At 38.5% G+C, this 26997-nt stretch overlaps 1 protein-coding gene across 3 annotated transcripts in view; it reads right to left on the bottom strand.

Moving 5' to 3' along the window:
• Positions 1-1459: 1459 nt before the first annotated feature.
• KAT6A (lysine acetyltransferase 6A) overlaps positions 1460-26997 on the bottom strand; it is a 124180-nt gene continuing 98642 nt past the window's right edge. For all 3 annotated transcript variants that reach the window (XM_037142497.2, XM_053659799.1, XM_053659800.1), the window contains 7 exons: positions 26076-26237; positions 24881-24974; positions 22869-23100; positions 21519-21726; positions 19768-20370; positions 16252-16570; positions 1460-5992 (listed from right to left, as the gene is read on the bottom strand). In XM_037142497.2, the coding sequence (XP_036998392.2) occupies positions 3312-5992; positions 16252-16570; positions 19768-20370; positions 21519-21726; positions 22869-23100; positions 24881-24974; positions 26076-26237 (4299 nt within the window). In that variant the 3' untranslated portion in view covers positions 1460-3311. The remainder of the gene's footprint in view (positions 5993-16251; positions 16571-19767; positions 20371-21518; positions 21727-22868; positions 23101-24880; positions 24975-26075; positions 26238-26997) is intronic.

Here is a 26997-nt window from a genome sequence, read left to right as displayed (position 1 = left end):
AAATCATGGTTACTTAAGCAAGCACAGAAATCAAAGGAAAACAAATGAATAGATACTATTCGTGTACACTCCTTAAATTCCTAACTAGTGTGAAAAAGCAGCAGATAAAATTTGGGCGGTCACTAAAGTTTGTACCTGCTTCACCTTTCTACCCCAAGCAGCTGTCAGTTTCCCAAAGTTTCATCTAATTTTCTGCAATCTGCCTTATAACCAAAATTCTAAATGATCAGAGGCAAGCAGAGTAACTCAGAAAAAATCAAAGAGGTCTTCAACGTTCAGGTCCTTGTTGTGCAGCAAATCTCCCTAGATTACATAACCAGGTAAACTGGAATGAGAAAACAACATGCTTTATTTCAGGCCCAAGAGCTACTTGTGCAACTGGACTTCCTTTCTATGGCTCGGTGAATCACAATCCCTCTCCAAGGTTTTCAAATGGATTTCCCAAAACAATCCAAAATGAGGTTATAATGCCATTTTCCTTGGAAAAGAAAAAAACACATCTATATTGGTGGCATTTAAATACACATATTTGAAACCTGGATTTTAAAGCAAAGGCCATGAACTTTTACTTGCTATATAAAGAGGCACATGAAATTGCTGTGTGCATACAAAAAGGACTGGCGTTTGAGATATTTGGGAGAAAAATTCCACATGCAAGACAGACATCCAAAATGGCTCAACATAATTTATTTTTTTATGTTAAAATGTACAGAGTTCTTTTGAAAGTACTTGCTAGAAAGGGGGGAAAAAGTGGTATTACATACAAGGAGAGGAAGGGTGACCAACTGGCCCAGGAGCGCATGACACGGAGAAATACAAAGGCATCTAGGCACCCCTTCCCCTTAGCTTACAAGTCACCATGAACAAAGTACAAAGAGGTTACAAAACAGGAAAAGCAAATATAAACAGACAGGAATAGACTTAGTTAGCTTCATTTGTACATGCGGCTTTTAGAGGCATCTGGAGCTCTATTCACACACTCTAGAGATCTCTTTAAAGAGAAATTTTTTTATCTTTCTTAAAATAGTTTTTAATATTCTACAACAAAGATAAAAAATTTTAAAGATGGAATGAAATGAAAAAGCTCTTATTTTAAAAGGCATCAAAGTTACTAACAGTGAGTTTTTAAATTTCTTTTTTAGAAGATTACCCAAGTTATTTTGCTAAAAATACATTTTTTTTAAAACAGAAGTGAAAAAATGACAGGTACCAATATTACTGTGTTGGATAATTTCTTTTATAATATAGAAAAGAACATTTTCTCTACAATAGTTCTACAGTCACAAAAAGGCTTGTGGAAAAAGGGAGCTGCCCGATTGAAATTTTTTTAAAGAAAAAAAAGAAACACAACCGCAAACCAACAGAAACTGAATTCACGGCCCTCATTTCAACAGCTTCTCCTTCTGCCTTGACCCACCCTCCCCCAATATACTTCCCTCCCGACCCACCCCACCCCCACCCCAACCAGGAAGCAATGACAGAGCTGAAGATGTAGGGAGAGGGCAGCACAGTGCACTTTCTACACAGATGATTGAGAACTGGAATAGTATATACAGAGAAACTGGGTCCTACACAGCCTTGCACATGCTCAGAATTGATAGCGGTAAGATGTGGAATTCTGCCTTTTTCTACCTAACACATTTAATTGGGAAAGTCAATTAAAGTGTATTAAAAAAACCAACAAACCTGTGCATTTGAAAAACTTTAATGCCTAATTAGTACTTCAAAAATTTATCTATATAAAATGTACAAATAAAGGAGAGAATTTAATGCTTACAGGTATTTCTTTAAGCAGTACTTCCCCCTTTTGGATATTTGACTGCACATACCAAGTGGTATAATAGTTTCCATCTTCTAATGATGGAATATATATATATATATAAATAAAATATATATATATATTTTACCTATCCCTGGAGCAATAGGAAGAGAATGGGCAAACTGGCTGCACAAGAGAAAAGTGAATGGAATTGGGAACATAGCCTGCCAAAACCCTGCTGTCCAGATTTGCCCTACGATGCTGGTGGTTGGTTTATCTATCCCTCTTCTCTTTAGCCACTCACTGGTGAGTGGCTGGTGCACTCTGATTCACAGGGGATGAACTCAGGATCTCAAAAGACAAATGAAGGCTAGAGGTATGTATCATTTAAGTAGCTATAAAACACACAACATGATCTCTCTTACGACACACAGTCTGTGTCATCTCTTCCAACATAAACAGTGTCAAAGGTTTGTCAGGTATTTTCAAATCACTGAAATGTACAGTCATCCACCAACACTGTAAGAATGTAAGAGGCTAATCACTGGGGACTGAATTTAATCAGAGTCAAAGGCTCAAGAATCAAGACCCTTAGCATCTCAAAGTACATACTAAAAACAAGAGACTGCGTGGAATACGGGCTTTATGGCTGATTTACCAGGTGGTAAAAAACAAGAGGTTAATTTCCTCTTTTTGATTGTTAATTGACCATCTCTATTCCTCCAAGGCTAAATTAGGATTGCAAACAGCTTTCCTCTGAGATTCTGCTGTTAATCGAGACTTACAGTATTTTTGTGTCTCTGAGTGCTGAGTGGGAATAGTAAAAAAAATTATATTACACTTGATTTAAGAAAGACAAACATTTCAATGAAGTAAATCTATAAAGAAACATTCTTGGGGAAAGGTTTCAAGAGGTGTGTGTGTGTTAGGGAGTGGAGGGGATTTTAAAAGGAGAAGCATTTTCCTGCCTCACTTTATTAATAATAATAATAATATTAACAATAATAATAAGTTTAAGGAGCTTGGGTTGTTCTCCACATCCCCATCCGAGTCTCCCATAAGTGCCTCCTGCTGGAATGAAGTAGGAAATGAAAGGTCGGGTTTGGAGGGGAGGGTCTGGTTAACCCTTGAGATGTATATATAACATTTAAAAGTAACAACACTGGGAGCTGCAAACAGTGAGGGGAAACATACATTATCAAATAAAGATATTTCACTTTTACACAAATTCTGTCCATGTGGTGTGTAAAGAAAGTAAGGCTCTTTTTAATTATGAAAAGATTTTTGTGCACGTTTCCCCATCCCCAAATCCATTTTTAGATGAGTTCTATTGTAAAATGTTCAAGATTATGAAGAAAACCAAAACCCGGAACAAAATGAACCCCCCCAAAAAGACCAGGCTTTCTAAAAAATAAAATAAACCAAAGAAAAATTCCTCTAAATCTACAGCAATATTTTAACTGGAAAAAGGGTCCATTTTTCTCTGGTTTGTCAGTATAAAAGGTTCCTTTATTTATATATATTTAAGTTTTTAATTGCAAGTTCATCTTGCTCATCTTCTCATGTAAGGTCCATTGAGTGACTGCTTGGGCACGCCAGCAGCATTCATGTAGCTGTGATGGGAGGGGCCAGTGTACATCATGTTTCCATGAGGGTTTGGCTGCATAGGCTGCTGGGTATAGGCCTGGCTCCCCATCATCCCCATCTGCATCTGCATAGGATACTGTGCTGTCTGGTTCATGTAGGCAGGGTTACTATGGTAACTGCTGTTCATCATGGGCTGTGTCATTCGATAGCTGTTCATGGCATTCAAGGTGTTCATATTCATGGAATTGACATTATAGGCAGGGGTTGGCATTAAATTAACCCCCATGTTCATGCCACGCTGAACAGCCAATGCACGAGGGCCAGCCTGCATGGCAACCGCTGGTGGGCTGCGGCCATACAGCTGCTGCTGGTGAGCAGCCGCAGAGGGCAGTGGTGCAGATTTGGAGCGGATAGAAATGTGCCCCTTGACTGGCATTTGCCCTTGCAACCTCTGAGTATGAGGAATGCCAATATTGGTAGCAGACATGTTGCACTGTAGCAGAGGTGACGTGAGGTTCATGGTGGTGGATGCTAAGTTTGGGGGTGGTGTCATGGTGGCTTGTGCTTGAGGGGTCCCAGCTAATGGATGAGATGGAGCTAGCTGAGCCAGTCCTGTATTAGACAAAGAAACACTGGTTGCATAGGAAGTCACAGCAGGAGAATGGCTATAAGGCATGGCATGAGGGTCCATAATGGTGTTAGTCAGTTGCTGCAACTTGGCTAAACTGAAGGTGGCTGACGGTTGAGAGTAGCTGCCGGCACCAAAATCCCCTGGAATCCTCTCGTAGATACTGATGTTCCCAGTGCTTCCAGATTCTGGTATCTCCATGATCATAGGCGCTGGAGTGAAACTGTTATTCATACTACACTGTGACAGGGGCGGCTGCTGTTGAGGTGGAGGTGGGGGTTGAGGCTGCTGGGGCTGAGGTGGTGGCTGCTGCTGCTGCTGCTGTTGCTGCTGCTGCTGGGGTGGTGGAGGCTGAGGTGCTGGTTGTTGCTGTTGTGGCGGCTGCTGCTGCTGCTGCTGCTGCTGCTGTGGTGGTGGTGGTGGCTGTTGCTGGTTACTGGGAGGCCGCTCCACCACGCAACTCTGAGGTGACTTGATGTTGCAGTTGGCAGCAGGCTGGACATTGTTCTGCTGCATCATACTGCAGCTGTTGCCCATGTTTGCCATTTGCTGAGTGACAACGCAACTGTTCTGGGTGAGGCTGCTGGAGGATGATAACCCACCATAGGAGCAGCTGCTCTGGGAAGAGTTATTCCCACAAATGCTGCCACCCATTGTGGAATCATAACTGCTAGGGTTCTCATAGTTTTCTGTGGTGCTCTCAATGCTGCCCAGATCACTGAAGCCACTGTCCACCACCTGCTGAGAGTGGTCTGATACGGAAGGCACATCCATCATGGGGCTGGTCTCCATGTTCTGCATAGAAGGTGCGGACAGGGATCCTTGTTCTGGGCTGATCTGGGTGTAACCACTGTCGAGGGCAGGCACATTGGGACTGCTGACTGAATGGACTGATTGGCTTGGATGAGACTGAACAGAAGATATTGGGCTATTATGTTCTGAAGCATGACAGTCTTCAACCATGGACATCTGAGGGTCTTCATCAGCCTGGGTGTAACTCTGCAAGGTCTGACAAGCCGCCAGTGTCTCTTCACAGTCCTGGTAGGCACCCTCATGCTCGTTGCTTTCTTCCTGGGTCAAAGACTGCACTGCTTGCACGGTTTCCAGATCCAGTTCACTATGAGGAATCTCATCTTCCTCTTTTAACTCAATTAACTCTTCTTTAGAGTTTGAATCTTCCTCATGATCATCCTCAGACCCTGGCATATGCTCTGACACCACGGAGGTTTCATGGGAAGTCTGTTCCTCTTCAGAATCTGGTTCTGTTTCATCTTTATCCTTTACATTCTCCCTACTGTTCTGCATATTCGTATCTAAAAAAGACTCCTGACCAGCAGACTCCTCCTTGACATCTTCTCTAATGGGCTGCTCCTCCAGCTCTTTTTTCTTCGTAGATTCTAGATGACCATCATCTTCATCGTCTGCATCATGGTCTTCATTCTGATTTGTCTCTACAGCCACTTCATCCTCTTCCTCTTGCTCCTGGTCTTCCAGTTCTTGTTGCTCTTCCTCAGACTGCCTTTGCTCTTCTGAGACATGGGGTTTCTCTTCTTCCTCCTCTACCTCAGCTTCTTTTGTTTCCATCTCAGGACTGTTGCTGCTGTCCACTGGAGAAGCTGCTCTAACTTCACTGCTGGTTGTATCTTCTTCTTCTCCCTCTTCAACCTCTTCTGCTTCCATGTGCATCTCTTCTTCCTCCTTCCTTTCTTCAGTTAAAGGCAAGTCTCCTTTTGATTCAACAGTTTCTTCATTCTCTTGAATTTTGAGTTTGCGTCCAGGTTTAGGAATGGGGACAATGGGCTCAACAATGCATTCTTGAGTAGAAATGGGTATGATTTCCCGATTCAACTTAAATCCTGGTTTCCGACCAGGTCTTTTCTTCCAGTGGATTGGTTTGCGGCTCTTGCCTTTAGGCCATCCCTTTTTCTTTTTCATAGGTGTGGATGTATCTGGCTCAAGTGGAGAATCCTTCACATCACATTTTCTCAAGACAGGTACTGGCTTTAGGATAGGAGTGTCTGTATAGGAGGAATAAAGAATAAAAATAGGTTACAAGATCTTATATTTTCTGGTGCCTTTTTCTGAGACCAGCATGTACAATAGAAATAATTTCATTTATCATTATAAACTCTTGATTTTCAAGTTAAGAATCTAAAGAAGAAACTTAACTAGTAACATCTCCTAAAGTCACAAGGTAAACAGGCAGAGGAATGAAAGAATGCTGGTCAACATTCTGCTACCATCCATTAGTTAAAACCAGTTCAAGTTTATCATCGCTGAGGACATGGCTTTAGAAAGTTCCTCTAAGATTCACTTCTATTCCCCTATGAAATGGAGATGAACTTAATAAAGATGTAAATAATCTGCAGTATATCTACTTTAGGCAAGTTGTCTTTATTTTCTTCGTTTTTTCTCTGAGTGCCATTTATATTATCTCTGGTTTCTCATTCTCCAAAAAATCACTGCTTTCGGTAATATGAGCCCATTACACAGGCCATGATTGAGCAATCCTACAAAACAAATGTCAGTCAGTGCTGTGTTTGTACAGGAATAGCTGCGAGGTAACTGGTCTTAGACAAACACTGAGCTGAAGAAAAAGCTTATGTACCAGTAGCAATGGTTTACTTGAAATAAATTTGATTTTTGCATTATTTTCTCCCCATTATTTTTCTTTTTAAAAACAGTAGCAACATCTGTGTCATATGCAGAGCACGAAGTTCACGACCTCCAGTGTTTGGTGTGTGCACTAAGTACATTCACATTTCCCATTAATTTTAAAAATTTAATCTTTATTGCATTCTTTTCCATTATCCTTTAGTCCCCTTGCACCCCTATGCCCCCAGCAATCACACTGTTGGACCAGTCCATGTGCCTCTTCCTTTTTTGGCTCGATCGCTCCACCCCACCTAAACCCATGCCCCACAGCAGTCAGCCTGCTCTCTATCTATGAGTCTATCATAGATTCCAGTTATGAGTGAACTCATATGGCATTTATCTTTCTCTGACTGGCTTACTTAGTATAATGTTCTCCAGGTCCATCTATCCAATCAAAAAGGGTAAAATTTTCTTCTTTTTATGGTCAAATGGTATAACATTGTGTAAATGTTCCATAGTTGCTTCATCCTCTTATCTACTGACGGACACCTGGGCTGCTTCCATATCTTGGTGATTTGTAAATAATGCTGCAATGAACATAGGGGTGCTTGTGTTCTTTAGAATCAGTGCTGTGGATTCCTTTGGATGTATTCTCAGAAGTGGGATCACTGGGTAAAAGGGCAGATCCATTTTTAATATTTTGAGGCATCTCTATATTGCTTTCCACAGTGGCTACACCAATCTGCATTCCCACCAACAGTGCATAAGGGTTCCTCCCCTTCTTCTACATCCTTGTCAGCACTTGTTTGTTAATCTACTGATGATAGCCATTCTGACATGTGTGAGATGGTATCTCATTGTGGTTTTAATGTGCATTTCTCTGATGATTGGTTACACTGAGCATCTTTTCATATGTCCATTGGCTATCTGTATGTCCTCTTTGGAGAAATGCCTATTCAGGTTCTTTGCCCGTTTTTAAATCAGGTTGTATGGTTTTTTTGGTGTTGAATTTCATAAATTTTGAATATTAACCCCTTACTGGATATACTGGCAAATACGTTGTCCCATTATGTGGGATTTGTTGGTGATCTTCTTTGCTGCGCAAAACTTTAGTTTGACTTTTTAGTAGTCTCGTGTATTTTTTGTTTCCTTTGACTGCAGAGGCATATTCAATAAAATATTGCTATGAGCAATATCCGAGATTTTGCTGCCTATGCTTTTTTCTACGATTTTTACAGTTGTGAATCTAACATTTAAGCCTTTGATCCAGTTTGAATTTATTCTTGTGTGTAGTGTAACAAGGTGGTATAGTTTAATTTTCTGCATGTATCTGCCCAATTTTACTTAAATCATTTATTGAGTAAATTATCTTTAACCCATTGTATGTGGTTGCTTCCTCTGTCAAATATTAATTGACTATAAAGGTGTGGGCATATTGCTGGGTTCTCTATTCTGTTCTGTTGATCTATGTGTCTGTTTTTATGCCAGTATCAGGCTGTTTTGATTACTATGGTCTTATAGTACACAGGGCTATATAATATATAGCATATATAGTATAGTGATATTGGGTAGTGTGATTCCTCCAACTTTGTTCTTCTTTCTCAGGATTGCTGTTGCTATGCAGGGCCTTTTGGAGCTTCATACAAATTTTTAAAAATATATTTTGATTATGCCATTATAGTTGTTCTATTCCCCCCCTTCATTCCCCTCCACCCTGCACACCCCCTCCCCCATACCCCCCTTTAGTTTATGACCACCTGTCTCAAGTTCTTTAGATTCTATATTTCCCCTACTATTCTTGCCCTCCCCCCTATTTTTTACCTACCGTCTATGCTACTTATTCTCTGTATCTTCTCCCCCCTTCTCCTTCTCCCACTCCCCTGTTGCTAACCCTCCATGTGATCTTCATTTCTATGGTTGTGCTCCTGATCTAGCTATCCTCTTAGTTTGCTTTTATTTTAGGTATGGTTCTTAATAACTGTGAGTTTGCTGTCCTTTCGCTGTTCATTTTTTTATCTTCTTTTTCTTAGATGAGTCCCTTTAACATTTCACATAATAAGGACTTGGTGATGATGAACTCCTTGAATTCGATCTTACCTGAGAAGCACTTTATCTGTCCTTCCATTCTAAATGAAAGTTTTGCTGGATAGAGCAATCTTGGTTGTAGGTCTTTGGATTTCCAGTCCCTTCTTGCCTGTAAGGTCTCTTTTGAGAAATCCGCTGACAGTCTGATGGGAACTCCTTTGTAGGTGACTGTTCCCTTCTCTCTTGCTGCTTCTAGGATTCTCTCCTTCATTTGAATCTTGGCTAATATAATTATGATGTGCCTTGGTGTGTTCCTTCTTGGGTCCAACTTCTTTGGAACTCTCTGAGCTTCCTGGATTTCCTGGAAGTCAATTGCTTTTGCCAGATTGGGGAAATTCTCCTTTATTATTTGTTCAAATAAGGTTTCCACTGGTGGCTCTTCCTTTTCCCCCTTCTGGTACCTCTATAATTCGGATGCTGGAGCGTTTAAAGATGTCCTGGAGGTTCCTAAGCCTCTCCTCCTTTTTTGAATTCTTGCTTCTTCACTCTTTTCCTGTTTGGCCATTATTTGCTTTCTTCTGGTCCACTCCATTGATTTGAGTCCCAGTTTCCTTTTCATTGCTGTTGGTGTCCTGTGCAATTCCTTTCGTTTCAATTAGTTTCGCCTTCATATGTTCCTCTAATTTGTGACTAAAACCAACCAGTTCTGAGAGCATCCTGATCACCAGTGTTTTGAACTCTGCATCTGAAAGTTTGGCTATTTCTTGGTTGCTTAGAGTTATTGGCTCTGGGGCCTTGAGTTCTTCTTGAACCATGTGTTCATACCTGTTATGTATGAGGAGGGGAGCCTTAGATGTTCACCAGGGTGGGGCCGCCCAGATTGCTGGGTTGTGACGCTGTATGTGGAGGCAGGGTCAGAGAGAGGCAATGGCGATCCCCTCTGCTGCTTCCTGCCTCTGGGGCCTGCGAGGTCTGTCTCACTGCTCGCTCTTTCGCTGGTTCATCTGCGGGTGAATGTGTGACTGCGGGTGAATGTGTGACTGCCGCCTTGCACCCTCACTGGGTCCGCCTGTTGCTACCCCACACCTGGGATCTGCCAACGGCTGCCTGTACGCCTGGGTTGGTCCAGCGGACGTTTCCTGCCGGACCCTGCTCCGCTGCTGACTCCGCCCCTCTTACCAGTCTGGCTGAACAGTTCGTTGTTGTCGGACTTCCGTATAGTTCAATTTTCTGTGTTTTGGCTGTGTTTTTTCTTCTTTTCTTCTTTTTATTTTTTTATTATTATTTTTCAATGTATGGTTGCTTCTGGTGCATCCCCTGCTGGGATCTCCTGCAACCCAGGCATGTGCCCTGATGGGGAATTGAACCTCGATCTTTTGGTTTGCAGGCCCGCACTCAATCCACTGAGCTATACCAGCCAGGGCTTTGGCTGCGTTTTTTGTTACTAAAACTTTGTCATCTTTAAACTTGGTTGTGGGAGAAGGCACAGTGTTTCCACCTACGCCTCCATCTTGGCAGAAGTCTCTCATACAAATTTTTGAAATATTTGTTCTAGTACTATGAAATACATCACTGAAATCTTGATAGGATTTGTGTTGAATCTACAGATTGCTTTGTGTAGTATGGACATTTTCTAAAAATATTTTATTTATTTATTTATTTATTTATTTATTTATTTATTTATTTATTTATTTATTTATTTATTTATCTTTAGAGGGAAAGGAGAGAGGGAGAGAAACATTAATGTATGGTTGCCTCTAGTGTGTCCCCTGCTGGGAACTGGCCTGCAGGGAACTCGCCTGCAACCCAGGCATGTGCCCTGACTGGGAAATGAATAGTATGGACATTTTAATGGTGTTAATTCTTCCTACCCATGAACACTGTATATGCTTCCTCTTATTTGTATCCTCTTCAATTGCTTTCTTCAGTGTCTTATAATTTTAGAGTACGGGTTTTTTTATAACCTTGATTAGGTTTATTCCTAGATATTTTATTCTTTTTGAAGCAACTGTAAAAAGAATTATTATCTTAATTTCCCTGTTAGTTATTGGCATATAAATATGCAACTGATTTATGGATATTAATTTTGAATCCCGCTACTTCACTAAATTCATTTATCAGTCCTAGTAGTTTCTTGGTGGCATCTTTGGTGTTCTCTATGAATAGTATCATGTTACCTGCAAATAAAGACAGTTTTACTACTTCCTTTACAATTTGTATACCTTTTATTTATTATTGTCTGGTTGCTGTGGCTAGGACTTCGAGTACTGTGTTAAATAAAAGAGGTGAAATCAGACACCCTTGTGTTGTTCCTGATCTTAAGGGGAACACTTGTAGTTTTTGCCTGTTGAGTATGACACTAGCAGTGGGATTGTCATATATGGTCTTTATTATGTTTAGGTATGTTCCCTCTTATCCCTCTTTGCCGAGAGCTTTTATTGTAAATGGGCACTGGATTTTATCAGATGCTTTCTTCTGCATCCATTGATATGATCATGTGGTTTTTAACCTTCATGTTTATGTGGTGAATCATATTTATTGATTCACAAATGTTATACCAACTTTGCATTCCTGGAATAAGTCCCACTTGATCATGGTGTATGACCTTTTTGATATATTGCTATATTCAGTTTGCTAATATGTTGTTGAGGATTTTTAATGTCTGTGTTCATCAGGGATATTGGCCTATAATTTTTTCTTTGTAGTGTCTTTATTTGGATTTGGAATTAGGATAATGCTGGCCCTGTAAAATGAGTTTGGGAACCTTCTCTCCTCTAGAGTTTTATGAAATAGTTTGAGAAGGAGAGATGTTAGTTCTTCCTGGAATGTCCAGTAAAATTCACTTGTGCAGCCATCTGGTCCAGGGCTTTTGTTTGTTTGTTTGGTTTAATTACTGCTTCAGTTTCACTAGATGTAATTTGTTCAGATTCTCTGATTCTTCTTGACTTAGTTTTGGAAGATTGTATGTTTCTAGGAATTTATCCATTTCACCCAGGTTGTCCAGTTTGTTGGCATATAGTTGTTCATAATATTTTCTTATAGTTCTTTGTATTTCTTTGGTGTCAGTTGTTATTTCTCCTCTTTCATTTTTTATTTTATTTGAGTCCTGTCTTTTTTTTTTCTTGATGAGTCTGGTTAAAGGTTTGTCAATCTTGTTTGTCTTTCCAAAGAAACTGCTCTTGGATTCACTGACTTTTTTTGTATTTTTTTAGACTTTATTTTGTTTATTTCTGCTCTTATCTTTATTATTTCCTTCTTTCTCACTTTGGGCTTTGCTGCTTGTTCCTTTGTAAGCTCCTTTAAGTGTAAATTTAGATCGGGTTTTTTTTTTTAACTTTTTCTTTTTTTTTTCATTGAGATAGGCCTATAACACTATTTATTTCCTCTTAGGATTGATTTCCCTGTGTCCCACAGATTTTGGATGGTTATGTCCTCATTTACCTGTTTCAAGGTATCTTTTGATTTCTGCCTTTATCTCATTGTTGAAACATTTACTGTTTAACAATGTGTTATTTAACTTCCATGTCTTTGTGCATTTTTCAGTGTTCTTCTTGTGACTGATTTCTAGTTTCACTGCATTATAGTCAGAGAAGATGCTTGATATAATTTCAATCTCCTTAAATTTACTGAGACTTATTTTGTGTCCTAACATGTGGTCTACCCTAGAAAATGTTCCACATGCACTTGAAAAGTATGTATATTCTGCTACTTTGGGGTGAAATGCTCTAAAGATATCAATTAAATCCACTTGATCGTGTGTGTGTGTGTGTGTGTGTGTGTTTAAGGCCACTGCTTGCTTGTTGATTTTCTGTCTGGAAGATCTATCCATTGAAGTCAATGGGGTGTTAAAATCTCCAACCTTGATCATATTTCTGTCAATTTCGCCCTTTATGTCCACCAAGATTTGCCTCACATATTTAGGTGCCCTATGATGGGTGTGTAAATGTTTAATAGGTTTATATCCTCTTCTTGGATTGTTCCCTTTTTATCATTATGTAGTGTCCTTCTTTGTCCCTTAGTATAGCCTTGGTTTTAAAGTCTATTTGTTGGATATAAGTACTGCTACCCCAACTTTTCTACCTTTCCATTTGCATGAAAATTTTTTTCCATCCTTTTACACTTTTAGTCTACATGTGTCTTCTGATATGACATGGCTCTTTTGGAGGCAGCATATAGACAGGTCTTGTTTTCTTATCCATTCAGCTACCCTATGTCTTTTGGTTGGTGCATTTAAGCCATTTACATTTAAGGTGATTATCGATAGATACGTATTTAGTGCCATTTTACTGTTGGACCATTTTGCACCCCCCCCCTTTTTCTTCTTAAAGAAAGCCCTTTAACATCTACTGCACTACTGGCTGGTGTTAACAAGCTCCTTTAGTTTTTTCTTGTCTGAGAAATTCCTTATTTCTCCTTTAATTTAAAATGATATCCTTGCTGGGTAAAATAGCCTTGATTGTAGACACTTCATCACCTTTAATATATCACCTCACTCCCTTCTGGCCTGAAATGTTTCTGTTGAGAAATCAGATGACAGTCTAATTTCTTGTATGTAACTACCTGCTTTTCTCTTGTGACTTTTAGGATTCTCTCCTTGTCTTTAAGCCTTGCCATTTTAATTATGATGTGTCTTGGTTTAGACCTCTTTTGCTCCAACTAGTTCAGACTCTCTGAGCTTCCTGGACTTGTGTGTCCTTTTTCTGCACCCAATTAGGGGAGTTTTCAGTCATTATTTCTTCAAACAGGCTCTCAATCCCTTGCTCACTCTCTTCTCCTGGTATTCCCATGATGCGGATCTTGTTATGCTTCATGCTGTCCAAAATGTTTCCTAAGGTCTCCTCATTTTTTTAAAAACTTTTTTCTTTTTGCTGTTCTGCCTGGGTGTTTTTTCTACCTTATTTTCCAAATCACTGATTTGATCCTCTGTTTCATCTAAGCTATTGTTTATTCCTTCCAGTGTTTTATTTCAGACATTGCATTTTGTTTTTCTAACTGGTCATTTTTTAAGATTTCTGGGTTTTTTTTTCATGCTGCTGAGTATCCTTATAACCATCATTCTAAACTCTCTATCAGATAAATTGCTTGCCTTCATTTCATCTAGCTCTTCTTCTAGAGAAGTCTCTTGTTCTTTCATCTGGGATCTGTTTCTTTGTCTTTCCATTTTGCCTGCTTCTTTATATTTGTTTCTATGGATTAGGTAGATTGCAAAGACTCTGGTGTGGGCCTTTGTCAGACACTGCTTGTGAGTGGCCCTTGCCAACCTGTTTGGAGCTGTCAGCAATCCACTGTATGTGGCTCCCTCTGCTGGGCCTGTTTATGTGCAGAAAGAAACAGACTGCACCAAGGCTGGCTTTTATTAGCACCGGACCCTGGGGAGGGTCAGCTGAAGTCTCACAATGCTCCGGAGATCTGCCTTAGTCATTAAACTAATCACTGATACAGTTGCAAGCTGTAATCACCAGCCAGGCTTAACCTCCACAATGTGGGGCAGAGTAATTCCTGTGGGTGGGGCTATTGCTTCCCCTCAGGCTGGTATCAACTGAAGAGGAGTGTTCTGTCTAAGAAAGATGGCTTCTGCAGTATGGGGAATGACTTAGCACAGGGATCCTGGCAGCTGTTCCTTCAGTTCTCTCTCCAGAGCCACGAACCCCAGATTCTCCTCATGCATGTCTAGTCTTCTCTGCTCTCTCTCAGCTGGGAGCCAGGGTAAGTGCCTGCAAACGAAATTTTGTGCGATGGCCCTTTAAGAGGTTCTCTGAGTCTCCAGCCATCTCTCCCTGGCAGCTAGAAACCCTGATGCTTTTCACAGATGGGTGTTATCTGTGCTCCTTTCTGGCTTTAGTGCTATAGGCTGGGGAACCCATCTTGGGGTTTAGATCCCACATTTCTCAGGGGGAACCCACCAGTTGTTGAAATACCTCTCCAGAACTTCAGCGGCTGCCCATGGGAGCCCAGCCAGGACTCTTGCACCTCCTCTGCACTCCCTACCAGTCTTGTTGTAGAGAAGTAGTTTCTTCTGTCTATCCTTGGTTATAAGGCTTCTCTCCAGCTAGTGTTCAGTTGGTTATTCAGAATGATTTCTCTGCAATGTAATTGTAATTCCAGATTGGTCCTGGGAGAAGGTTAGTGTAGATTCCACTTACCCCTCTGCCATCTTGGATCCCTTCCCATTAATTTTTAAAGGGAAGAAAACAAAGGTAAGAACAGGATTTTGTGGGGAGAGCTAGAAAGGTATATTTGGTAATAATAACTTAAAAATAAACAAAAGATGTGTCTAACTCAACATAAAGTTGGAGGATACTATTTTAGTCTATTATGATACAAGTTAGAATTTTACTAATATGCCAGATTTAAAAAGTAAATTTTTAGTTTCCTACTTATTATGTACCTCAAAATATAATAAAACTCTGAAAAATCATTCCCAATAAAGGAAAGACTTCAGTCATCTTATCACTTTAGTTTTATTTTTTTAGGAATTTATTTTTTAGTAAGAGGGGAAGGGAAAGAGAATGAGAGGGAGAGAAACATCAATCAGCTGTCTCTCACATGCTCCCAACCAGGGACCTGGCCCTCATCCCAGACATGTGCCCTGACTAGGAATTGAACAGAGGGACCTTTTGGTTTGCAGGCTGATGTTCAACCCACTGAGCCACACCAGCTATGGCCACTTTATTAAAAGTATTATATAAATATAAGAATGGAGAAAATGAAAGTTATCCACTAGATTTGAAACTGAGTGAATTCATTAAAAAAAAAACTCAGCTAGTAAAAATATAACAGCTATATATTTATATGTACAACTATTACAGGAATGTTCAAATTCACCCAGCAAAATAAAGTTCAGTTTGACCCCATGCTAGGCAAACATTGCAGAACAGGCAGCATAATACACTGGCAAAATCTTCAGGCCAGGATGCAAACAACTAGTATGTAACCCCGCTCACATGTGAGACCCAGTTCCTTCATTTCTAAAGAAGAAAGGACAATAAGGGTATTTTAAAGTGAATCATTGACTGTTTGGCTATGCCATTAAATTTAACCTATTTTGAGGCACTGTTACTATTTTTATTAGAAATTTATTACTAATTGAGTAAGACACTTAGAGACATGGTTCAGGAAGGATTCCTGAACGGATCTCAACCACGGTCCAATTACATGAATATGATCTTATTTAAGATCCTTTTTAGCATTTATTCACTTAACAATTTTTATTGAGTACCTATACTAGGTACTCAGCATATGACAATTAGCAGCATAGATTAAGTCTACAGAGCACACATTCTAGTAACAAGTTATTATCTAAATATCTCCCTGACACTGTCTAATCTACCTACTAACTAAAGTTTCAGGTAATAAACAAAGAAGGATTAGGCAGAAAAAGAACAATTTCCTAGCAAGATATTTTCTGCAGAAACAAAAATAGATCCTGAGTTGAAGGGGAAACTAGAAAAAAAATCACTTCAAAAGGAGAGAGGAGAGAGGACTAAAAGTAGGTGAATACACTTGATACAAGTTTTTAGAGATTACCAAGTCATCCATTAGTTGCTTAGAAGGTTGTGTTCATTTTTCAGCCTTTTTATTGAAGGGTTTACAGCTACCACTTCTGTATATTTAAAGACAATAAAACTACAATAAGCAAAAGTTCTGTACAACATACCATCAACATCATCCGACTCTTCATCGTCATCATCATCTTCATCTTTAGACTTCCTCTTAGAAGAGGATCGACACCTGAGAACGTCCTGTGAGGATAACCGATGGAAGTATCCTCTAGAGAAGAGTTCATTGTCATCCTCTTCCTCCTCTTCTTCATCAATTTCAAATGTGGGTTCTAATCTTGGCATTGGCCTCTCAGAGTCAGAGTCTTCGAAAGGTTCATCTAAGACTTCTGTGGTCTCAGAAATAGTTTCTGTGACCACACTGCTATTGTGATGCTTGCGCTTTCGGACTCTCCTTCTACGGTGAAGAATTGGTTTCTATTTAAAAGAGAAAAAAATTTATTAATAGTAGTAAGCACTGGCATTGCTATTAATAACATGATTGATAGTTTTTAAACCTAATAGAATTATCATATATAAAATGAGGATGCTGTTTAGCAAAAGATACTTTGAATATCATAGTAAGATACTATATAGCCCTGGCCAGGTGACTCAGTTGGAATGTTGTCCACACACCAAAAGGTTCCAGGTCCGATCCCTGCTCAGGGCACATACTTAGTTGCAGATCTGATCCCCAGTTGGGGTATGTACAGGAGGCAACTGATAGAAGTCTGTTTCTCTTTTTCTTTCTTTCTCTCCCTCTCTATCCCCCTCTCTTTCTCATCAATAAACATACCCCCTCAGGTGAGGATTAAAAAAAATACTATACATAATGTATCTTAGATACATAGATGTTGGATAACTGAATACAGCTTTGTAAAAGAATAAACAGGCATGCCCAAAGAGCAGATATTATAATTACCTTATTAACAGTTCAGGTAAATTAAACACCTGAAGGAGTTGTCTATTTCAGTACTGAAAATGATACATGGGCTAGTCCCTTAACTTCTCTTTTCCTCAAGAGAAAAGAAAAAAGGAATAAAACACTTCCTTTTTGTTTCATAGCTCTACTATGAAGGTCAGCAAAATTATCAGTAAAGAGGTATGCTATTTTCATGAGGGCTAGCATTAGAGTTGTATTTGAATGCAGAAATATAGTGCTGATATATATTTGTTTGGTGTTAGTGAAGCATATAAATTGTAAAATAAATCTGTTATTGGAATTTGGTACACTAGGCGCAATTTTGTACTAAGGTTGATCTAATACCTTAAATAACACAATAGCACAAAACAAAGATGATGCTCTGGATGTGATCTAAGCCAAATTTCCTCATTCTACAGAGACCAGAAAGATTGCAGGACTGAAGGTCATGCATTCAGTCAGTGTAGAAATGGCTATAAAATACAGTTTCTGACTGTATTTTATACAGTCAAGTGAATTTCTTCAAGAACTTCAAAAGTACTTTGTACATGATATTCCTTTTTTACACAAATAGCATAATTTATTTTTATAAATAGGCAATACAAGTCTAGGATGGCAAAGATATAGTCCTATGGTCACATAATGAATAGCAGAGTTAGTCAAGAGTTCACTTTTTCTCCACTTCAAATTTACTAATTCTTCTGGTTGAGAATACAATTTTCAAAATAGGCTAAACATGCCCCTACTCTTTGGAAAAATCACTGATTCTAGGATTGAGACATAAAATATTCAAGTTGAAGCTGAAACATCTTGTAGTACCAGAAAGTGAAGAAGTGCTCAAAACAAAACAAAAAACCTCCGAAATGATGAGGGCATGTACATTAAAGGAACACAGGAGCAACAATGAAAGAGCTCCTAATGACCAAAGCTAGAATAATTTGAGTAACAAATTAAATAAAATAGCAGTATTAGATTATAACCTAAAGTATAAAGTTATTCTCTGAGTCCATACTGATATAAATAAAAACATTAATAAATAAATGAACAGATAAAGGAGAATACTTAAAGAAACAAACCAATAAATGAAAATGCATAAATATCCCAGGCAGAATTCTAAATAAATATAGATATTCTCCCCTTAAGGAGTACAGTATCACTCCCCAAAGTCACTTGTGGGCAGTGACTTTCTTCCGAAGAGCACAGTATGGACAAGGGAACAAAGGAGTAACTTGACGGTGGAGAAACCTGACAAACACAACCACAACCCAGGCGACAGAGGCTAACCACTGTGAAAAGTCATTTGGTATATATACCTACCAATGTATATATACCTTTGCATGACGTGATGAGAATGTCACTTTACCTCTGTGGTCTTCTCAAAAACACACTACTCCATTCTAATATCACGAGGAACATTCCCCAAACTTTCAAGGTCATCAAAAACAAGGAGTCTGAGAAACTACTACAACTAAGAAGGGCCTAAGGAGACATAACTACTATCAGTAAATGTAACGTGGTACGTACGCTGGATGGGGTCCTGGAACAGAAAAAGGACCCTACGGAAAACTGAGGAAATGGGAATGAAGTACTGTATTTGCCATGTATAATGTGCACCCATGTTTCTGTGCATTACACATGGGATTATCAGACGCATTATACTCATAGTGTGTTATCATTATACCCATGTGTAATTTATATCCTTATTTTTCCCTCAAAAATCTGGACAAAAAGTGCACATTATACAATCACAAAATATGGTATGTGCTCTAGTTTATAATTAATTAGTACACTATACATGACAAATGTACCATATCAACCTAAGCAGTTAATAATAGGGGAAACACTATAAGGAATACAGAAACTCTACTTTCTTTGCAATAATTGTAAATCTTAATAAATCTGAAACTGTTCTAAAATTAAGAGCTTTTTTTAAAAAAGCATAGCTCTACCTTTTTTCAAGGGTCTACACCAAGGAAAGAAATGATTTTTCACTGCTCTGGATGAAGAAAAGCTGTCACCCCACTATGGGACAGCTCATCCGGAGGGGTGACATAATTCAGCCTGGCTGGCTTGTGACTGTGCTCAAAGTTCATCCACTCCATGGCCTGGGACATTTCTGGTATACAGTGTAACAAAATTCATCACCAGTGTCACACAGAATTTATTAACAAACTGCCTCTCATTCAAACTTTGCACGAAGATGAAATATATACTGGTAGCTTAGAAAATACTTTTAAAACAAAGTGAAGTCAAACTATTGGAGGAGTTGAAGGGGAGAGAGAGAACGGAGGTGAGAGTATGGGAAACAGTGCCGCCCACGGCGAGATGAATGGCTTCACTGAGCACCTCTGCAGACATCCGCTACCCACGGAACTGTGTAGTACTTGCCTCTTCTTTTCTAACAGAAACATTTCTAATCTATAAATGCTTTTAAAGTGTTTTTAAGACCCTAGAAGTCATAATTTATATATCAAACTAGTAAGTCAAAAAACTGTCTATCATACCTTAAACATGCTTGTGACTTCTAAGCTAATTCCATGAACCAAAGAAATCGTACCCACATTTCAGATGTTCACTGGGAACACTATACTGAAGCTTCGAGTTTAAAAAATTACACACTAAGAATTTCTATTTTTACTTTTTCAGAACTCTGGGACAACCGTGTACAGTAAGCTGCAGGTGGAGGGGGGAAAATGCCAAAGGAACGCCTTACCTTTCGCTTCAGAGTGGGCTTTGTAAGAACTGGCGGTGAGCTAGAGCGGGGGCTTTCCGGCTCCTCTTCCTCCTCACTGCTCTCACTGAAGCCCCTAAGGACAGCCCTGTCCCCATCACTATAGCGACGGGGAAGTCTGTCACTGCCTTCTGCTAACCTACACTTCAGAGCCTCAGGGCTTTTCTTTAACTGTCCTCGCCATAGGTCAACCCCCTCACTGAGTCTTCTTTTGGGAATGTCTGGCTTTCCATCTTGGCTTGGTTGCTCCTGAAAGGCTGCCAACCGCTCCTCGCTTTCAGTGTATTGTTCTTGGGAGGTTTCTGATTTTTCCTCACATTCTCCATATGGTTCCTGAGGAGCTGATGACTCTTCCAAGAGCAGTTTAGAATCTTTATCACTAAAACGTTCCTGGGTTTTTTTGTTCTTCCTCCCCCAGCGGCCTCGCCGAGATGGCTGATTATTTGCAGGAAGACTATCACGGGGAAGGACTTGTTTGTTCAAACGTGTAGAACTAGCTGGTGCCAGAACTTCTGGTTTCTTTTCATTTTCTATTGAAGAATAAGAATCTTGTTCTTTGTTCTCCCGAGATGTAGATTTTACCACCTGATTTTAGAAAAGAAAACCATGATGGTTAATTGTTCAGTCTTACCTGAGTATATCTCCTATTCTGACCTTTTAAATACTACAAAAACAGAGTTTTGAAAAATAAAATTATTATTTAATAGCTGTCATGAATACTTCTTATGTGTCAGACGCTGTTTTAAATGTTTTATGGGTATATCTTCATGACTGTATAAAGTATAATTAATTATACACCCATTTTGCAAATTAGGTAACTAAGGCACAGAAAGTTTAAGTAACTTGCCTCAGATCATGCCATAGCAAATGAAGAAGGTGGTAAATTACATAAGGCGGCCTGACCCAAGAGTGAGTGCTCCTTGACACTACGCAATACCATCTTCAATAAGTGAACGTTACTGTTCTTATAAATCTCAATTTATGAAATTTATGAGACATAAAAAGTTATAAACAGAGGAGATGGGCTCGGGCTGGAGCAAGAAAAAGGGATGTTTAAACAATTTTCTGTAGTTATTTTGATTTATTTTTATTCTGAACACTTAATTTTAAAATTTATATTACATTAAACAGGGGCATAAAACTGTTCATGGTTATCAAAGAAAGACATAGATTTTTTAAATGATGAAAGAACTGCTTTAAAAAAAGCAGTCCTTCATATGCATCACATGAAGAAAAATATTGAAAACTACAGTCTCTCCCTTTAATGGCCTTAACACATTAATAGCTAAAGACTTACTCTTTACTTACTGAACTATTTAGTGCTCTCTTAAAAACATACACATATGTCTCCATTATTCCATGTTTTATTTTTAAGGAAAATGTATCTTCATTTCATTTTTAACAACAGTCAGATTTAAATTCAATTCAAATTCCTCAATTACCATGTAGCTTAAAATTTAGCTGCTTATTGACATTTGGCAAGAAATATTTAATCATAACTAATGTAACAAATTTGAAGGATCTTCTGATAATCTAAGGCTTAAAAATATACAAATAAGTAAATAAAACCCAGTTTTCCTGAAACTTCTATCATTAAAATAAACTCTGAAAGTCTAACGTGAACTTACTGTGTATGTGTATCTTAAATCAATATAGACTGTTGTTTGTGTACCTCATGAAAACCAAAAACACATCCTTATGTCATCAAAAACAGAGACTACTCATGTCCTTACACTTGGCTCTAACTCTCTTTCCTGACACTGAGGCTCTCCATTTTCTTCTTCCTCAGCTTCCTCCTCTTCCTCCTCTGAGACGACAGAATTGGAGACTATGACAGGAGTCCAGCGCAAACACTCAGGATCCACATCTACGGGGCGCAAGTTCAGCTGAAGCTTTGCCATGTGATCCTGAATAAGTTTTTCTCGGCGGATAATCACAAATCTGGAACCAAAGAAAAGTTTATAGCAATCAACAATGAACAAAGAGTACCAAACCATGAATGTAGAGGCACAGCCCCCAGGAAATCCTAGATATGATAATAAATGGCTTAAAATAGCAAGACTGAAAAGCTGAAATACAGAAATACACCATCACATGAGGTAGCTAAAAAATATGAAGTTAGATAAATACTTCACACTTAACTACAGCAATGGATAAAGGTTTTTTGGGGTTTTAAAAACTATTATATATATTTTTAGAGAGAGGGGAAGAAGGAGGGAGAGAGAGAGAGAGAGAGAGAGAGACACTGGCTGTCTCTCATACACACACCCCATTTCGGGACTGAACCCATAACCCAGGCGTATACCCCAACTGGGAATCGAACCAGTGATATCTTTGAGAGATGATGTCCAACCAATTGAGTCATACCTGTCAGGACTGAATGAAGTTATTTTAATCACTTATTGTCCCAAACTTCCCTCCTCTGGAATTTCTGATACTTTCCTGAACTCTTCCTCCTATTCTCCATATTTCTAGTTCATATGCCTCCTTTTTTGGAGACCTTTTCCCAACCACTCTAGATTGTGAGCTCTTTCCTTTGACTTTATTTCATTTTGTAGCATGTATGTGAAAGTAAATCATGGGTATAATTTACCTGACATTGTTTCTAGGGTTGAAGAAGCTCCCTATACTATAAAATAAGATTAAGGAGTTTAGGTTCAAAGGTTAGGAGGAAGGCAAAAAATATAGTTTAAAAAAATATGGCCCTGGCTGGTGTAGCTCAGTGGATTGTGCTCGGGCTGAGAAGCAAAGGGTCGCTGGTTTGACACCCGGACAGGGCACATGCCTGGGTTGTGGGCCAGGTCCCCAGTGGGGGCTGTGTGAGAGGCAACCACACACTGATGTTTCTCTCCCTCTCCTTCTCCCTCTCTTCCCCTCTGTCTAAAAATAGAAATACTTTTTTAAAAAAGAAAGAAAAATATGGTCAATAGTACCAAATATCATAAAAAAGAAAATGATGTCTGAGGATCACCCAAGTGTAGTATTTGTATTAGTACCTGTTTGTCCATCAATGATTTGGCTGCCTGATCCAAAAACTTTACCTAATTGTCCTTGGATGGTAGACAAAGAGATATAATACTCACTGGTCACTACGAAAGTCCAGCATTCTTAGGTGGTGGAGTGTGGAAGTAATGTCTTGAGGGCAGATTCCAGTCAACTTGCTCAACTTCTTAATGCTGATTTGCTTGTCATTTTGGTGATAAAGGCACTCCAGTATTACACTTTTCCAATAAGCCATGTAGGAAAGACGACCTAGATCGGATAATGGCTTCTCTGGAGACCCTGCTTGGCCTTCACGCTTCGATAACAGATAACCTAAAGAAACCCCCAAATAAGAAGATTGTCAGAGAGCCTTAAACAGGCTTATGCACCAAAATAACAATGCCTTCTTCCACAACCAATCTAAGTATTATAGACAATAATTATTAGAAAGATAAATTCCTTCAAGAAAAAAATAAAATTGCAAAATTACTTGAAAACCAATTTGCAGGAAGATTATATAATTTACATACACTGAATATTAGGTTAGTATTACTACTTTGTCTACAGTTAATGTAAATCATATTGTTAACACGGTCAAACTGTTAAAAATCAGGACTTCATGCTGATAGGCTGCATCAGTAAGGTTAAGGCAATCAAGGTTTTTATTTAAGGTACTATGGTAGTAAACCACCCTTTCACGTTTTACTTGGACCACTAGATGGCAACAGCTATATCTGAACTGAACAACACAAGAGAATGCCTCAGAGCTTATGTCGTTTATCTTTTAAGACTGTGGTTCTTCTGTGCGAGAATCAGAGGACAGTTTCTCACTTCGACCAAGGCTCTCCTCACAATGTCCTATCACCACAACTCCTGGCAAACCAGTATGTCAGCATGAGGTGTCACTGTCAGTGTGTGATGGTGCTGTTTTTTCCTCTTGTCTAGTGCATGACTCTCAAGAACAGAAAGAAATGGCATAAAATCTAAAGGATTAAGTGTAGAAAATGGAGATGGCAAAAGAAATCTTTTGTCATTAAGGGAAACTTAAAATCAGTCTAAAAATGGTAATTTGGGAAAATATATTACACTACAGAAAGTAATTGAAGACACACTGGAATCATACAGACTGTTGTTTGTATATCTCAAAAAAAAAAGACTAATTAGCATAATAAAATATTTTTCCCTATGTCACTTAATAGCACATGTTCAGTCACGAGTTCTATTTCAAAAATATATTTATATTAAAAGAATAATTTGAGTTTCGGCCTCTGCTACTAATCCAAAAAGGCCAGGAAATGTATAAAATAACCAATTTTATTTCCAATAAAATATGATCAGTTGTATATTCCAAGGCCAAGTAGAAAAAAGCTTCACTGGTCTATAGAAGAACTAACTTAACACTGGCAATATAATTATCTAGTATTTAGAAGGATTATTGTACCTATTAATAAAATCCTTAGTGTTTTTAAACCACTGTTTCTAAATATATTTTAAAAATATTTTAGTAGTGTCTAAGAAAATATTCCCTCAAACATCACTATTTTATAATAAATATAAAATTTGCTACAAACATAGATTTACTTTCTATGCAAGATTATCAATGTGTAAAACAAAATTCAAGTTCCACATGACCTTTTTAGAACCATTAGCTTTCAATATTTAACTCAGATTAAATTATTAACTGTCATTTAATTTTAAGGTATTTAAAAGTACATTACATATTTTTAACCATGAGGTAAAGAGCCTATAAGTAAAAAATGATGCACACATTTTGGGGAACAAAAATAGGGTAGGTGCTGCACTTTTTTATTGATACTAATTTAAGTAGTTATACAATGTGTTTCATATTGTTGTGAGTTAGAATTACTACATAAAACTAAATACATTGTATTTTAACAGTTGCAAAAACGTATTTACTATCACATAAAACTTGGTACTTAATATGAGCTATTTAAAAACATTTACTGTCCAACCAAAAGGAAAAAAAATCATGACTTTCAGTTTTAAAACTCTCTCTCTCTCTCTCTCTCTCTCTCTCTCTCTCACACACACACACACACACACACACACAAGTCCACAGGAAGAAATAATGAGAAATTGTTACAATACTTACTGAAATCAATGAGAAACCTGCCATAGCCCTTACGCTGGTATTGGGGAAGAATCATTATACAGGAAACATTGTATTTCTGTTGGCAGTGCTTTTCCTGGTGGAGAAAAATAAAGCCAAGTTTTAAAACTACAGGCTGGTAAGACTGAATAGTAAGGCTAATTATTTAGAAACAAAGACTAACAGTCAAAACCACAGCCCTGGTCCTTTGGGAATAATACACACCAAGAAAAAATTCCCCACTGGGAGAAGATAGGACAATGTTAAGTCATTGTCATTACCTACAAAGCAACTATCCTGGGAGAATAAAATTATAAGATAAAAAGATGCCATCTAAGACCATCTGCAACTCAAAAACAATATGTCAACACCTATGATGAGCAGAGGAATCTAAGTCCCAATCAATTTGCAGAGATACAAATTATAAATCAATGTAGCACTCTAGAAGTGAGAAGATTCACCATCAACTATTTCAAAGTTTCTTTTTCTTCCTCCTCTGGACCTACTCAGGGCAATCCCACCTTTCTATAAATTGTACCTAACTCTACAAAATATATTTCCAAAGTGTTGGGTACAAATATTTTTAGATACCAGGCAATATGTCTTAAATCAATCATACATTTAACTACTGAAATTACGTACTAACAGCATGCTTGCTTGTAAGCTAGCTGCCCTTCTACTTAACTATTTTATGCACTTAGATTTTACCTTGGGCTTGCTCAAGTAACAGAATATCTTTCTGTTGTCTGAATACAAAAGAAAACCTTTTCTCTCCAACAGAATGAAAGATTAAAGGAAGAAGAAAAATATCCTGTAATAAAAATGGCTTCTACTCTTATTTCTATGCCTAAAATTCAGATTAGAAGATTTAAACTGAGAAAGAACTTAAACAGGTAATGACTCTGTTTACTTCACAAGTTCTAGGTATTATCACCAGGGGAATAGACGTCATTTTAAAACGTTTCCTCTTGAGTATAACCAGCAGTTCATGTTCCTAGGAGAGTACAGAGTCTGTTGAATGTTACCAGGCACATTCTAGCAGTTGGTATGCTTCTGAATGTTCCTTCTATTTTTCTTTCTAAAAAGCTAGATGGCACCCAGAAGGTCCTGTACCCTGTAGTATCTCCTAGTGAGAACCAGTAAAGATTGTTTGAGATTTACATACAGATTCAAATAAATTATAAGCTGCTATACTTACTTTAGAAAAGTAGCCTACAAGGTGGCAGCCCTTGACATCATTCTGTGTTAGTACATAAAAAAGAAATGGCTCCACGTCATAATAGAGTGTTTTGTGGTCAAGGAACAACTTTGCCAAGAGACATAGGTTCTGACAATAAATGGTACTCACATTCCCATCAACCTAGAAGAAAAAAATACAGTGAAATGGTCAGCAGTGTCCCTTTAGTTCCAGAACACACATCAGTTACAAGCACCTCTGAGTATCCATAGTCCAGCCTAAGAGAAGCAATCAGTGAACACACTGGAACCTGGAAGCTATCCCTAGATGTGGCAGAATTACAGTACTTGTTGTTTTAAGACAATTAGTATACATATAAACTACTGTATTCAACAAAGCGTGAACAGATAAGGAGGCGATGGCCATTTCAGAAATAGTACTTTAGGGTTTTATGACAACATTTATTGATTGCAGGGATTCTTCAGATGGCAAGGTGATCTGATTCCTTTTTAAAAATTATTTAATGTAACAGAGGATCTAAATGCAACCCCTTCTAAAACACGTATGTAAATAAAACAAGATATAATTAAAATCTAATCTGCATCAGCAACCAGAAGCAATGTAGTCTGACTGCCATGATTAGATTTGTCGTCAAATAAAGCTACTGAGGAAGATTTAACTATTGTCAGAAGCACCAAGCGGGTTCCCTGGCAACTTGGCAAACAAGATATTTTTTGGACTTAGGCTGGCCAAGGTCAGTAGCACTAGGCTACGTTGTTCCTGACACCCTGTGTTCCTGGGGGGTGCTGAAGCTTCTTTCATGAAAATGCCAACAGATGCCCATATTAGACGCTGAGACACTGGCATTTCAAAACTGAAACCTCTTCACCGATTTTAGTAGTTAAATATTACACCTTTAAGAATACCCGCCAATATATGCTCG

This window comes from Artibeus jamaicensis, unplaced genomic scaffold (genome assembly GCF_021234435.1).
Source record: "Artibeus jamaicensis isolate MK-2021 breed Jamaican fruit bat unplaced genomic scaffold, CSHL_Jam_final scaffold_833, whole genome shotgun sequence".
Classification (NCBI taxonomy): Eukaryota; Metazoa; Chordata; class Mammalia; order Chiroptera; family Phyllostomidae; genus Artibeus; species Artibeus jamaicensis.
The sequence above is the reverse complement of the archived record's forward strand: the minus strand, read 5'-3'. Positions and strand labels throughout refer to the sequence as shown.